This window comes from Phaeodactylum tricornutum, chromosome 8 (genome assembly GCF_000150955.2).
Source record: "Phaeodactylum tricornutum CCAP 1055/1 chromosome 8, whole genome shotgun sequence".
NCBI classification, from domain to species: Eukaryota; Bacillariophyta; class Bacillariophyceae; order Surirellales; family Neidiaceae; genus Phaeodactylum; species Phaeodactylum tricornutum.
The window spans coordinates 300,444-315,263 of NC_011676.1; the positions used below are offsets into that span (position 1 = coordinate 300,444).

Here is a 14,820-nt window from a genome sequence, read left to right on the forward strand (position 1 = left end):
ATAGATTGCAACAGTTGGTCCCGTAGTGCCGTAGCCATTAATACGTTTAATCTTTCGCAGCATTTACTTTGGCTAGAAGGCAGGCTACCGTTAAGTAGCTACGGTAGTCTGTACACCGCCCGAGTAGACGCGGACGCTGCTCGGCTTTTCTCGTTGACGGTGAGTCGGGCGATGTCGAGGCTTAAGTGTAAGGTAAACCCGGGAGACAAACAAAATAGGCCTCTTTCGTCTCCCGTCTTCTTTTGCGCTTTTGGTGTTCGCTTTCGCAAGAGACGGAGTAGGTTCGTTGACACGACAAGCGACTCCATGATGCGTGTCTTTTTCCGCGAAATTCCTTTTTTCCAAACGGCATTTGCGCCATCTGAAAACTAGAAACAGTCCGCCGCCCCGTGGTTTGATTTGCTCACCTCTGGCTAACGCAAGACCGATTTCGTTACTCACCTCGCTAGCCCACCGTAGCCTTCAAGCCAGTGAAGATCAAACTAGATCCTCTCACTGTCAAAAGCAACTCATCAAAAGCTTTCTCTATCTTCTAACGATCATGACGGACTCGCCGTTTCGTTACGATGAAGCTCTGCTACGAGCTTGTGCCTCATCCAACCCAGAGTCACAAACCGCATCCTTGAACGATCCGCACACAGTTTCTCAGACACTGTCCGCCGCCGATACTTCCTTCCTCCTACGACTCGAGGAGGATACGATTCGCAGTACCGCCAAAAGTGCGAAGGACTGCTGCATCGTGTTGTTCCGTCAGCACGCCGAACATTACGGCAGAAGGATTCCGCTTGGAGGCACTCGAGCGATGACTGACGACTACAACGTGTTCCAACGCTTTCAAAACTTTGTACAGAATGTTGTCTTTGTCCATGAACACAACACCGAGGCTTGTCGACATCCGGAGCAGCACACAGTTACTTTGAATCGCTTTTCCGATCAAAAGATGGATGAAGTCCTTCCGGACAGCGACAGCGACGCTGGACATGTTTGGCCTCATGGGCGCTCCTTGTGGGAATCTTGGCCCTTCTCAGAAGATGGGGACGAATGGAACTTGGAAAATGAAGGTGTGCTGACCCATTTATCGTCTCCAGAAATGATATACGACGTTTCGGCCAACTTGGCGATCGGGCACGGCTCCATGAATCGCCTGAAACCGAAAAAGAAAAAGACTACAGTTCAAGATGGACCGTCTCAAGTGTTGCGTATACCGGTAAACGATCCTGTACAACTCCAACCATTTCAGGTATTGGAGGGGTACGATTCGGACAATGATGGCGCATTACTATCAATAAAAATGTCCAAGCACTACAAACGATCCAAGGCTGCTGTAGTCGATCAGACAGAAGAGGAAAAGACGGATGACTATGGAACTTACTTAAACTGGGCAACAGGGTCCAATCCTGATGGTGTTCCAATCGTTCACGGAGCGTTTGACCAGGTACGTTGATTTTAAGTCAGATTGTTGTGCTCTTGCTGTTTTGCTCAATCAATTAATCTTCACCAGGGCCTTTGTGGGTCGTGCTGGGCATTTGCCGCCGCGGGTTCCTTGGAAGCAAGCGCTTCGCGAAGAGCGGCGTATGATGCTTACAAAGGATACCAAACCACCTTTTTTCGACAGCCTAGCAACGAAACAGCTCGAACTCGCGCCATTGCGTACGCTCAGCAGATTGAGTTGGAAGCTTTTCAAATGCTCAATCTTTCCGTCCAGGAGTTGTTGGACTGTGATGTTGCGGCTGATCAAGGGTGTACTGGTGGTAATCCCTTGCTTTCGTTTTACTATATCCATAAGTATGGCCTCACCAGTTGGCAGGATTATCCGTACGTTGGATTCCAAGACGTCTGCCACAAAGATCGGGTCAAGCGCCCGGTAGCGACGGTGAAATCTTGGGGTATTATATCTTCAAATCATGAGGATCATATGGAACTTGTGCTGCGCTTCATTGGGCCCGTAGCTGTGGGCGTTAACGGTGCAAGCTCTTCGTTTCTCTCTTATAAAGGTGGTGTATACGATATGCCGAGTTGCAAACAGACTGCCAATCACGCGTTATTAATTGTTGGATATGGACAGGAAGTCCAGATAGGTGGAAATGTTACGAGATACTGGATCGCGAGGAATTCGTGGGGGACTGGATGGGGGGAAAACGGGTACATCCGAGTTCAACGCGGAGATGGACGCAAAGGAACCCCGGGAGTTTGTGGTATAGCGCGGAGCCCGTCTGTTGCTCTAGGAGGGCTTCTTTTGAAGGAACGGAGCATCACTTTTACGTATGGGGCCCTGGGTCGGAGTGGTGAAGGTAGCGACTATCCAGTACAACATTTCTGCACGCGATGGGGGTTCGATCCAGAAAGTTTGTGCGGAAGCTTGGCCACTTGGGTTGATCTTCACAAAGCGACCACGCTTGGTCTGTTGGGTATATTCGTTGGGCTTTTGGCGCTTTGGCCGCTTTCCACTGATTGCCGTAGGCGTCGTCGTAGACGGCTGTTGCGGGAGCAGAAGCGACAAGAACAGCTGGATCAAACTTGTCTGCCGATCGAAGAAGCCTCGCTACTAGTCAAATCAAAGACACATTATGCCAATCACAAGGAGTACGGCGCAGCAAATCAGCCATAGTGAATTCGGTTTTGCAACATTTGGTTGCACTATTTATTTCCGGCTTTTCGACAACAGAATAATTACTTTGGTTGCCAGCCTTTTCAGAAAGGAATCTTTACCTCGAATGAGATGAATTACAGTTGGGGTCTGAGCTGGGTCATTTTTGGTGAACGAGTTGTAAAGTGAACTACCTGTTGGGTATCGCTCGGTTTAAGAACAGATTGATACGCTCGTGAAAACGAGCGGCGCGTGTATAGGATTCGACCCCCATACGTTTCGGATCGAGAGAAATAATTTGTGCATATTTTTTTCTCCTTCCCTGTTCTTTCTGAATGTTCTATACTGTCGTAAGTCCAAAGCGCCTATAGCCAGAACATACGCGTAGGGTTCAATTTGCTTTCCTGCCTAAAATTAAGTTCTGGCGTTTGTCATTGTTCATCACATACCATCATTCATCAGGAGGATCGGCTGCTACGAAAAATCTGGCGTTGAAAGAGCAACGTGTCTCTTTACTATTTAAAATGTTGCTTTGTATATTATCAATTCACGTTTTGCAAAACAGAGTTTGGCATAGAGGAATCTGCGATTGGCTAGGAAGAAGTGGAAAGTGTTGTTGTGAAAATAATCCCATAAACGAACATTTTTTTACTTTTCAGTTAATGTAAGAGAGATGAAAACTTTCATGGCTCTTACGGTACGAGTCTCCCAGTGTTTGCACTTTCTTCACCTTACCTACCGGCTGAATGTACGGCACATCATCTCCAAATAGGGGGTTGGCCGTTAAAATTTGAGCAAGGCGCCATTGCGGCATCTAGTTCTCCGTCACAATCTGTATAGCATAGTTTAGAAGAATTCATGCAGGTTACAATTTACGAGGGATAGATAACTCTAACTGTAAGACACGATGTTCGCATTTCAAAACAGTTTCAACCGGCTTTGCGCTACGACTTTCTACGTGTACGATCTGGTGTTGTGTGTTTGATGAATGCTCTTGCCCACTTGTTGTCACTCGATTGTCCTTCTGCTCCAACACGGCGTTTCACTATGAACTTTCTTCGCATCCTATTTCTTTCCGAGTTTTGCCGCTCCAGTGCAGCATTCTCTTTGACAGCCGCAAACAACGGTGGAGGTTTCAGCCGGTGTAGATCAAATTTGTTCTTGTCAAAAATGCAAGCAGTCAATACGTTGAAAATGGCCCACGTCGATTCTGTAGATTTGCCTTCGATCATAGAGCTGTCCAAGGATCCTTTCATGAAACAGGTTTCGCACGCAGAGAAAATTTTGCCACTTCTTGAGGAAGTCGGATCTGAGGAAGAAACAGAGGGTCGACTGAAAGCTATGTTCTCGCATTCGGATGGAATCCGGGGATTTTTTGTGACTTATTTAACTAGCAATAGTTTGGAATCAACTGCGGAAGAAGCAAGCGTTCCGCCTGTACTGATTTCGGCAATGAAAGCATCCGAATCTGCGGAACTTATATCATTGGCGTGTATGAACGTTATCATGCCTACAGCTATGGTTAGCATGCACGAGAGCCAGGAATTGGCGGCGCAGTCAATGAAGACCGCTGCGCGCGCTATCGAAGTGCTGGCTGCGTTGAAGGCAAGGCCATCTGTTGAAGCCCAGTGCGAAGCAATTCTTTCGGTGGCCATGGGTGAAAGCGTCAAAACGGACTCCGATCGCATCAATTATTGGAATGAATTTTTCGACAAGTGGGGCTACAAAGATGTTCAGAAACGAGATATTGCCAAGGCTATTCGGTCCGTTTTGAATAGATGAGATTTCTACCAGTAAGAGGACTACAAAGTCTGAAGTCAATACATTAACCGTTTATACGATTTATCCTTCCTACTATATGAATAACACTGTTGGTAAAGATACGCATTCATGACACATTCGGCACTCTAGGGCTAAAAGAACGGTGGAGTTCCGTTACGAGGGCTGCTCTTCCGCTCCTGCGCTTCGGCAAGTTGCACTTGCTCCAGGTTGTATTTTCGCTTTTTCTCGCCCATATCTAACAAGCTTGCTCCGTCGTTGACACGCCCGGCGGGTGTGAAGGCATCTGAATCACTGGTCGTGCTTACAGAAAGATCTTCATGATACAATGATCCTTTCGGTTCAAACATTTTGGCTGCTTCTTCCTCCTCATCGTCTTCCGAGGTTTCCTCTCTGTCTGGAATACCCTCGTCGTTTAGTCTAGATGCATAAGTCAGACCGAAAAGCCTGCGGGGAGGACTACCGTTGAGCTTTCTACTCATCGGCACATCCTCGTTGCTTCCTATCATATCTTTCTGAATGTAGGACTGCGCACGTCTGTCTTGTTCAAAGCTCTCTACACTCGCAGGTGGGTACAGGTAGGCTTCCACGCCACTACCTGCGGTGGAGCTGCTTTCGGCCATTGAAATGTTCAACAACATTCCCCCACCCGAAGCAACTTCCAAGTCCTCTTCGTCCTCACCGCAACCTGTCGCTTTGGTTCCAAACAAACGTCCAAAAAGTCCTACTGGAGCCGCAGCCGCGGCGACCCCAGCACTTCTTGGTTTCGGACTCAAGCTATCTTTGTCGGATAGGCTCTTGGGTTTTCGCGTCATGATGTCATCGTGATCGAGGCTGTCGTCGTTGGCAGTCTGGTCTTTCCACTTTCGGTCCTCTTTCTTGCGATACAGGAGCAACGCTAGAATCAAGGCAATTAAGGTTGCTCCCAAGACGCTTCCCACGATAACACCGTTGGAAGCGGAGTCATCTGCAGCTACCGGCTCTCGTTCTAGACCAACGACCCCGTCACTCGTCGGTCCGTTGGTTCCAGACGAGTTGGGAGCCGCCGTGGGGCCTCCAGTCGCCGTCCCCGAGACAGGGGCCCCAGTGGAGGCCGTTTCCGACGACGATGGAGGCGTTTCCCCTTGGGACGGCGGGGGCGTTTCACCTTGGGATACCGACGGACTTGCAGTCACTTGGATAGACGGACTTGCACTGGCCTGTCCCGTGGGAGTCAACGTCGGAGCCACAGAAGCGGCTAGAACAGGAGCGCTGCTGGGCTGCGCTGTTGCTACGACTGTGGGAGCGATCGATGGAGTCAGCACGGGAGCCTGCGATGGCGCTGCTAAAGGAGACGCTGTTGGCACTCCAATCGGGGTCGTAGTATCAAGGCTGAAAGTAACATCATCGATGTAGTTGTACCTTTCTTGAATAGAAGACAAACATACAGGAGATTCCATAGCTGATCGAACGCAGGTCTCGACTTGGTCTTCGGTGACAGTGCTACCGCTGCCAAAGATGAAATAGCCTCCGGCAATCTGAACGAGACCCTCTCCTGCACATCGCGTCGCGCCGAGTTGGACCAAGATAGGAGTTAGATTGCAGTCGGAAACTGCGTACGTTGTAAGACACGCGTCGGCCGCATCGCGGATCTGTTCCGAATCCCGATCCCCACGATTGAGGGTACCGTCGGCAACAGAGCACCGAAAGGTTAATGGCAATTGCAGGGAAAAACTATCAAATGGCACCGAAACCGACTGCGCCGATGTCACCGAAAGCAGGGCCGATGACAACAACGCTGCTAAAGCCAGAGTTGTGGAACGGCGTCGACTAGCAGGCTTCGTTCGGGGTGAAGCAGGTTCGTGTGATTGAAGTCTCATGGTTGGCACTGTATGTACGTATCCTTCGCAGTTTCAACGCAGTAATTTATAGAAGCAATGTCGGTCGTACTTGACCAGACAACACCCAGTTTGGAGTAATCGGAACAATCAATGGCTCTAGTTTGTCACGATACCCGAGAGGTGCTTTTATCGAAGTGCAAGCCACGAATACTCGGAAGGGGGGTCAATTGCACCGGTTGTGTCGTTGAGTCGTTCGTGTTGGATCGGGTGCAGCCATTCAAAAGTGGAACCATCGCAACCAACACATGTATTTTGCTTTCCGTTGAGAGTTCTCCCGGGTCGCGTGCCCGACATCTTTTTCCTATGTGACGCCGCCTCAACGCATTTTTCCAGGTACTTCGACGAAGTTGTAAAATTGTTACGGGCTTCTAAGGTCGCCGGGTCGATTTTGGAGGAAGGAAAGCGGATGCTCCGTTGCTTCCCAGGGCATCGATACTTTAAGTAATCTTGTTCGACATTTTTCTTCTAAAACATAAAGAGCACGATTTATTGATATTATGACACAGAAATCATATCTGGTTTTCTATATGTGGGCAATTAACTTTGGTTATGGACTCGGTGCCATCTGCGGCGTTCGCATAGAAGTCGTGTATTTTGGAAACCGTGCGGAGACGAGCAGTACCATAGATCGCTATCGTGGGAACTACTTAGATTGCGTAACGCATCGGTAGCCGTTGGCGGCTCCGAGATCGGCCACGATTGCTCGTGCCCGTTCCTCCCATTCGGCTTGCCAACTCGAGAGAGTTCCGCCGGCCTTCGCTAGATACACAATGGGCGATCGTTCCGGCAATTCCGTGATCCCTCGGGCGGCGGCTGGAAAACCATTTTGCAAGTAGGCAGCCCATCCCGCACCGGTAATAGCCGCCGTGACGGATTCTTCAAACTTGCAAGGCGAAGCCGTCGCCAGGATGACGGTTGGATGGACCGTAGTGACTCGATCCAGACCACAACCCAGTTTTTGGGCGGCACCAATGGCGATGGCGGTGTGCGGATCAACCAAGTAACCGAACTGTTCTTGCGTGGAACGGATCGTCGTGCACATTTCTTCGTCCGACAGCCGGGCACTGTTGAAATCCCGTTGCAGCACAGTGAGCCATTCACGATCGAGATTCAGTCGATTCGTAGCATCCATCGTTGTCATCCAAGCTCGAACCAAATCGTGTTGACCATTGGTCAGATAAAACAATAGACGCTCGAAATTGTACGGAACCTGAATATTAATGGCATCCGACAAGGTCTTGAGCATGGTCTCACTTTTGTAAAATTCACCGGTCTGTACGACACGGTGCGTGATGTCGTTGGCGTTCACGCCAGCATTCAGCTTGCCGAGGGGTAAGCCCATCTTTTTGGCCATGTAACCTCCTGCTAAATTCCCCATCGCCCCGGTGGGCAACACGATATCCAACTTGACGTCAGGATCTCCGGGGATTTTGCCGAGCTCTTCTAGTACCCGTAGATACGTCCAGACATAGTGTACCATTTGCATCAAGGGTCGCCCAATGTTGTACGAGTTGACGCCAGTCAGCAGCGTGTTACTGTCCGTGTAGGACTGTTGGGAAAGAAGATTCTTTATGGGCCGATCCATGTCGTCCCCTCCCCCTTGAAAGGTCGCTACGCGTACACATGAAGAATCCACCGTCGTTAGCTGTTTCCGCTGAAACTCGGAGATTTGACCCTCCGGGTAGTGTACGAGTATGGTCAAGAGAGGATTGCCGATATCGCTGACTGCCCGGACAGCAGCTGGGCCGGTGTCCCCCGTAGTCGATACCAATAGCGTGATAGAACGTTGGCGTTTCTGGCTAAAGTAAGAAAGTAGGTTTACGACGGTTCGCATTCCCAGGTCTTTGAAACAAAAGGTGGGACCGTGAAAGAGTTCGGCAACGAAAATGGAGCCGACTTGGATTACCGGAACGGCGTGCGCTGGATTTTCGAATCCTTCGAACGCGGACGTACAAATGTTTTGTAGGGCATGTTCTGGAACTTCGTCTGGAGCAATAAAAAGTCGCAAGATCGTTTGGGAAAGTTCCGGATAGGTCAAGGCCGACCAGTTTTGTAGATGCGTGGTGGTGATAGGTGGCAGGCATTCCGGGACGAATAGGCCTCCGTCGGGCGCGTACCCCGAACAAATTGCATCTTCAAAGCTAGTCACAATCGATCCGTTGCGCGTCGAAGTGTATTTCATTCTCCGTGACTTCCGGTAGAGAAAGAAGCGCTGATCCAGTGTGGGGCAACACAAAGACAGATCTGCTTGTATCGTCTCGGTCGTTGGTTCTGCTGTGAAGGATCTTCCGGATCTTCTTCAGCATCCCAAACCCTCATTTTTGGCGCAACGTCGTGTCCCGATGTCCTGAGACGGATCACGTCCAGACCGTGCCGCATAATTTCACTGTCAAGGTCGCATCGATCATTTGCAATAGACCGTTCTAACTTACAGCCAAACCTCTAATATTAGTAAGTGGTCTCTCTATGGAACAGCAATCTGACAAACAGTAAGATAGTCGCACTGTAAAAAGTAGCTTGTATGGAGCGAGAATTTCGGCTGTACTTCAGCGAGCGACAAGGCTACAAAAGCAGTCCAATTTCATGAATGCGTCGGCATTGTCGTCCTCGAAGAATACTCGTACCTGGATTTTACTAGCCATTGCCACCGCCTCTGCGGCAGCTACTGTTTGGATTATAAGGAAACGGCGGAGACATGAAACAGCGGAAGAATGCCGAATAACGAAAAAGGCCAAGAATTTGGATTTCCATGGAGATACCAACCAGCACCCAGGTGTCGCTGGAGCTAGGAGGACGATTGCTCTGCCTACCCACATGGAACGAGAGCTGTACAAGGAGAGTCGCCGGAAACGAATGATCCCCAAACTTGCCATGAAAAAACCTATGTACGATAACATTCGCATGTGTGATCCCGATGGGATATTGCTGTCGTCGATTTCGCTCAAAAAGGCCAGGTGGTACGTGAAGAAAAATCTAGCATCATGGATATCCGATGATTGTATACAATTAAACTTTCAACCAAAGAAAGGTTTGACACGGCATGATCAAAATCAACAAGAGCACCGCAAAATCTACAATCAAAACTTCAAAATCAATCAGTGCGTGGTGTGCGGCGCCGACGAACGGTACATGCGGCACTATGTGGTACCTTACGTGTACCGCTCCCAGTTTCCGTCCGCATACAAAACCCATCTGCCACACGATGTGGTCCTACTGTGTCCCGAGTGCCACGTAACGGTGGAGAAGGCATCGCAACGGCGGATGCGGAATTTGGAGCAAGCCCTACGGCAACAGCTTTCTGTTGATCCCAAGTTGACATCGCAACCGTTCTTTGTCGATCCTCGCTTGCACAAGGTTCAGAGCAGTGCCTTTGCGTTGTTGCGGTGGAAACACACTCTTCCCGAGAGTCGTGTTGCGGAATACGAGAGCTTACTGAGGGAATGGTGGGACTTGTCGGCTGACGAAAGTCTGACGGTCGACCATTTGGAACGGGCGGGGGCAGTCGATGACAAAATCGTAAACGTGCAATACGTGCCAGGCTCCGATTTGGTTATTGATTCACTGGGCAAGGACGACCCCGAACGTATTGCTACATTTGTCCGTGGCTGGCGACGGCATTTTCAAGCCACCCATCGACCTCGTTTTTTACCAACAGGCTGGAATATTGACAGTCCCGTCGTTTCCGATGTCCGTCCGAGTACAGATCTGGCAAGCGGAGTATGACGACGGCCTCTCCATTCGTCGTGTTTATGCGCCAATAGGTTTCTCCCAACCCTTTAACATCGGTAAACGAGTGTCTTGGAGTCTGCAGCGGGCGAGAGACTTTTCTGTTGACTTGGACAAAGGATTTTTTTGTGAGTGAAGAAAAGGCCCTAAAAGTCAGCAGGATCGGTTAGGAGACATTTATCGTTTCTATATTGGTTAGCTACGTCAGCGTTCTCCTGCAATCATTGGAGTACGCCAACAGGGACCATTTCGTATTGCGTGCGTTTTGATAAACTGGACATGACAAAATCCGACTGACTAAAATATCACTATATGTGTGGTGGGCTTGTGTGTGAATTTTCGTTTTCAAAAGTAGCTTGGGAATGTCTCGATCCGTACACTTCTGAGATCCAACGGACCAAAGCTGTCCGCCAGCCGATCTTGTCAAGTTGCGTCCTACTCTGCACTTGGGACCGACGGGTTATATCACTCCGACGCAGATTCTCTCAACGACGACACGGGTTTTTCGGCATCCGAAAAGTACACGACTACCGTTCCGGCAAATCGCTTGGCACCACTCCAACCAGCCGAAACGAAACACACGATCAATAGAGCATTACTGGTACAGCGCGAGACCATTTCCAGTGCTGCCATTGGAGGAACTGTAGTTTGCACTTCTTCCGGTTGCCAGCTTTTTCTCCCGCAGCAGCAAGTCGTTTGTTTTGCGTGCGAACGAAATCGTCTCTTTTGCAATTTACTGTGTTCTCCTCAAAACACAATACGACCAATTGGTTGTACTGCTGATCAGTCGGAAAAAGTACCATTTTCGGTGTCTCTTGTCGATTTGAAAGCAGCTTCGGTCAGTGTATTCTTTAATCATGACTTTACCAAGGCGTAAATTTCGGAGCGCTTGGTTCCTGTATCAAGTGCTGGTTCAAGGTTTGTCCGTTAGTAGATGTCTGGTCTGGTCGGCGGATAGTGATACCAGCAGTCTTACGCCTTGCGCCATACTGGGCTCTTTACGGAGTCAAAGCAGCCACGCAGCGGTTCCATCGGAGCCATTGTTCGCCCAACCGCGTGGTTTGCAAGAGTCATCCCAACCGGATTCGTTCCTACCCACTGACGAGCTACCCCAATTTCGACTCGACTTGCCGGCTTTCCAAGTTTTCCTGTCACCGACGCCATACGAATTTGATACAGAGACACTGGATGACTTGTACGGCAAGATTGAGAGGACCTTGTGGAAACGATTCGAAACGTCCAATCTGTCACGCAATGTGCTCTTTCGATACTTACTGTTGAGTGACATCCGCTTGGAGCAGTTTGTAAACGACACTTCCATTGTCTCGCTGGGCACGGGAGTCGTCGCATATTTGGGGAGTGAGGATTCCATAGAAATGGAAACAAGCAGCGCCAATGGCACGCAGACGCGCAAATCGCTCTTGGCCATGATTGAAGAAGCCATCAATGGGCAATTGGTAGAGACGTTGCAAAGCTCACCATTATTCGAATTTATTCAAGTGGCGCGATTTGTTTCCGAAAATAACCGCACTGATGAACCCACTCCGAACGGGGTACAAACAGATGATGGCAAAGCTTCGGCCTCGGCCTCCAATGTTAATGTTGGTTTGCTGTCGGGTGGTATTGTAGCATGTGCGGCATTGATAGCACTGGTCGGTCTTTTTATTTACAGGAAGCGAGATGCTGCCGCACAGATTGTCGTGGTTGATCCTGACGAATACAATGTCAAACAATCGTGGAAAAAGGACGAAGACGTTGCAACCCTCGGTTCTAGTTTTGATCAGTCCCCGCCCGCAACTCCAAGCCAAGAATCGGCACCACCTCTCTTCCCAACTTGTGACCAGTCGCTGGTGGACGAGAGCGAATCCGACGCCTTCACCGTGCTCACGGAAGATGGGGACTGCTCCGTTATTAAGTCCTTGGCGGAGCAAAAATCCCACGCCACTGGTGTGCCGCTCCGTTCGATCGTTACCACCGAAACTTTTGAGCGAGATCGTGTGGTTCAGGTACGGAAAGACATGCTGACGTCTCCCTGGACTGGGCGATTGCCTTCATTACGAAACAGTTCAACTGGGAAAAGTTCTGTATCGTCGCATTTAGATGTGACTGATGAAGAGCAACATCGACATCCTCAGCGCCCTGGTGTCGCATCTTCGCGAGACTTGTCGCGGCACGTTGATCTACCGCCAGAACCGTTTGTATCTGATGCTTTTGCCCAAGTAAATGAAGGTGAAGAAGATTCAACTGTAGATGCTTTGGTGTAAAGTAGTTGACAATTATTAATAGTACTTCAGGGCTACTTGCATGGTTCTTTGTTGCTACGTGCTCGCGCTTGGCGCCTATATACACTAGCTGCGATTCATACACTGTTATAGTCACCGTTGCTGCTTTTTTCCGAATTTGCCATTCCGATGATCTCTTCTGTACATTGGACAATCTTTTTCAATCCTTTTTTGGATGCGTCGCACCGCCTAATAATCGCCGCCGTGGTGCAAGTGTGGCCAGCCGGTCGTCTGACAAGGCATGCGGAAGAGGGGGGCCAGCTTCGTCGTGCTTAAAGTGGGGCGGACACATTGGGTCGGTATCATGTCGGGAGCCATGATTACTCAAATTGTCCGACCTAGGAGTCGCATCCAGAATCAGTTGCAGGGTGCTGGGTTCGGTATCGTCTTGTCGATGAGGCATCACCGAGCGCGCCGGTGATGATGTGCAGTAAGCGCTGGTATTTGCGGTAATATCTTCTTCACCATGATTGAAGTCAAGCAAGGCTCCTTCATTGTCCACATAATCAGCTTCCATAGTCGGTCCAACCCCGACTTCGGCCAATACATGATCAGGTATGCCGGTGTTTTGCTGCGTCAGTGGACAATCATGACAAGGGCTACTTGTGGTCGAGAACGTACCGTAGCCACCTGACCCGGTGGTGGATGAAGGAGTATGTGCGCGGTGCATAACGACTTCCCCGTCCATGAAATACATGTAAGATTCATCGCCGTCCTCGCCAGAATGAAATAGAGCAGTAGATGAAGCTTGCCGAGACATGCGCCCTATGCTGGCAGATGTCCCATGACTGTGCTGGCGGACCAATTGGTACTGGCGAGGGTGAAGTTGGATCGCGGGGCCAGCTGTTACGTTGTTATTTGCACGTGTAATCCGATCCAAAGAAGCCCCATTTGTGTGTGGAGCCGGAGAGCCTTGAACGCTCGTTGCTGGCTGTACACGATACCCGCTACCAGTCGATGATGGTATCATTCCCATCCGTGGATTTTCCACCGTAATGTGCCCTAACGCAACAGCAGGTAACTCAAATCGATGCCAGAAAAAGAGCATGGAATGCGCCATGAAGCAAACAGTGGACCCAAGTGCTGTATGTGAGAAACCAAATGGGAACGAAAATATGTAAAAATGAACCAGTGCAAATAGGAGAAAGAATATCTTTGGAAAGAAATTGATCCCTTGCCAAGAACGCAAGCTGGCACAGAGAAAAAAAGAGGGACGCTTTGAGACGTCGAACAAGTAATTCTTTTCCAACAGGTAGTAGACAAATGTAGAATCGCACCTTATCACTGAAAATACTTCACACAGCCATACTATGCTTAGGACCATGAAGGCTAAGAATTTGTCACCGCGGTAAAACTCAATGAGAAAAAAAATCATGCCCACCATCACAGGACAAAAGACAAGACTGTCTGCGAGATGGGTTGTAACAAGATTGACTACAGGCCTTCGGGACCGTACCCGTGCCTGGAGCTGGTGCGTGAAGTCCAGCATTCGCTCTTGTGTTTCTCGGAGTGTGAAGGAAACCAACGTTGTAGTTATAAAGAAGAGGAAGGTCGTTTTGAGCACAACAGCAAACTTCAAGAAGAGATGCTTATACCAGATCATAGATACAAATGACGATCGTTCACTACTCAGGCTTTCGTCTTGGGCTTTACTGCTGTACGGTAAGTCATGCCCGTCGTACTTCAAACTTATTCCGTGTTGGCTCAAATCATGCAACACTTTCGTTCTCGGGTTGTAGACGAACCCCTCGCCGTCGTAAAGAGTCAGAAGCCAATTTAGTATGACGGTATCAGGCCCTACGAGGCCAAATATGAGAGCTTGCAGAAAAGGTTCTCCAAAACACTGGACATCCGACTTGGATATTGCAACGTGCTGTACCGAAACATCATGCTGCTCACAAATAGAATCCGGGAGAAGGAGATAACCCTTCACCCTCGAGAATGAAAACAATTTTTGTTTCCTTGAGGCATCTCTATTCGAACAAGAGTCAGTCATATTGTGTTTATGCGCAACCAAACAATTTGTATCCATGAGTCCTGAGCTTGCACTTGAATTTCCGTCATCTATAAGGCTGACATGAGAAATATCGGCATTCATCACAAACCCCGGGACGCTTGGTAAGCAAGCTATCGGAATATTTCGAAAGCTGGAATCGATGCGACCGGTAGATGTTCCGCTGTACACAAACGATATATGCAGCAGAAGAAGCGCTCCAAAGCCACAGACCGCGAGCACGAGAAGAACATGCTCGGCCAGACTCCTGCTTCTATTACTCGTTCGTCGCATCGCAGATGTGCACATCTTCTGATGTAAATTAAAGAGTACACGTTCCATTGGATACTGATAGGTCATGACAAAGTATATCCATGGAAAGCGCTCTTTTTCTTACACTATCAACTGTCCTTGTGTTGTGTGAGTGAATCGTGTCACCGCCTCTGTCGCTTGCATCTATCGGTTCTTACAATAGCGTTACATAATTTCGTATCGGTAAGTAACCCTAGCTATTTTTATAGGTTTTGTCTGATTTCCACTTGTACTTATCTTGACAGAAAGTGACTGTGAATG

General features: G+C 49.1%; 7 protein-coding genes across 7 annotated transcripts; 4 read left to right on the forward strand and 3 right to left on the reverse strand.

The window, feature by feature from the left end:
- Positions 1 to 305: 305 nt before the first annotated feature.
- Positions 306 to 3,027, forward strand: PHATRDRAFT_45795 (predicted protein). The gene is made up of 2 exons (XM_002179975.1): positions 306 to 1,435; positions 1,502 to 3,027. The coding sequence occupies exons 1-2, from the start codon at positions 542 to 544 to the stop codon at positions 2,606 to 2,608; spliced, it is 2,001 nt and encodes a 666-aa protein (XP_002180011.1). The 5' UTR covers positions 306 to 541; the 3' UTR covers positions 2,609 to 3,027.
- A 754-nt stretch (positions 3,028 to 3,781) lies between these two features.
- On the forward strand, positions 3,782 to 4,369 carry PHATRDRAFT_35592 (predicted protein; the record flags this gene model as incomplete). Its single annotated transcript, XM_002179976.1, has 1 exon — positions 3,782 to 4,369. The coding sequence occupies one exon, from the start codon at positions 3,782 to 3,784 to the stop codon at positions 4,367 to 4,369; it is 588 nt and encodes a 195-aa protein (XP_002180012.1).
- A 36-nt stretch (positions 4,370 to 4,405) lies between these two features.
- Positions 4,406 to 6,458, reverse strand: PHATRDRAFT_45797 (predicted protein). The gene has a single exon (XM_002180176.1). It carries the CDS (start codon positions 6,223 to 6,225, stop codon positions 4,501 to 4,503), a length of 1,725 nt encoding a protein of 574 aa, XP_002180212.1. The 5' UTR covers positions 6,226 to 6,458; the 3' UTR covers positions 4,406 to 4,500.
- A 431-nt stretch (positions 6,459 to 6,889) lies between these two features.
- On the reverse strand, positions 6,890 to 8,428 carry PHATRDRAFT_35594 (predicted protein; the record flags this gene model as incomplete). The annotated part of the gene is made up of 1 exon (XM_002180177.1): positions 6,890 to 8,428. The coding sequence occupies one exon, from the start codon at positions 8,426 to 8,428 to the stop codon at positions 6,890 to 6,892; it is 1,539 nt and encodes a 512-aa protein (XP_002180213.1).
- Positions 8,429 to 8,829: 401 nt separating this feature from the next.
- PHATRDRAFT_35595 (predicted protein) lies at positions 8,830 to 9,969 on the forward strand (the record flags this gene model as incomplete). Its single annotated transcript, XM_002179977.1, has 1 exon — positions 8,830 to 9,969. The coding sequence occupies one exon, from the start codon at positions 8,830 to 8,832 to the stop codon at positions 9,967 to 9,969; it is 1,140 nt and encodes a 379-aa protein (XP_002180013.1).
- A 594-nt stretch (positions 9,970 to 10,563) lies between these two features.
- Positions 10,564 to 12,236, forward strand: PHATRDRAFT_45798 (predicted protein; the record flags this gene model as incomplete). The annotated part of the gene is made up of 1 exon (XM_002179978.1): positions 10,564 to 12,236. Exon 1 carries the CDS (start codon positions 10,830 to 10,832, stop codon positions 12,234 to 12,236), a length of 1,407 nt encoding a protein of 468 aa, XP_002180014.1. The 5' UTR covers positions 10,564 to 10,829.
- Positions 12,237 to 12,406: 170 nt separating this feature from the next.
- PHATRDRAFT_45799 (predicted protein) lies at positions 12,407 to 14,651 on the reverse strand. The gene is made up of 2 exons (XM_002180178.1): positions 13,599 to 14,651; positions 12,407 to 13,337 (listed from the first exon to the last, which is right to left on the reverse strand). Exons 1-2 carry the CDS (start codon positions 14,605 to 14,607, stop codon positions 12,415 to 12,417), a joined length of 1,932 nt encoding a protein of 643 aa, XP_002180214.1. The 5' UTR covers positions 14,608 to 14,651; the 3' UTR covers positions 12,407 to 12,414.
- Between the last annotated feature and the right edge of the window lie 169 nt (positions 14,652 to 14,820).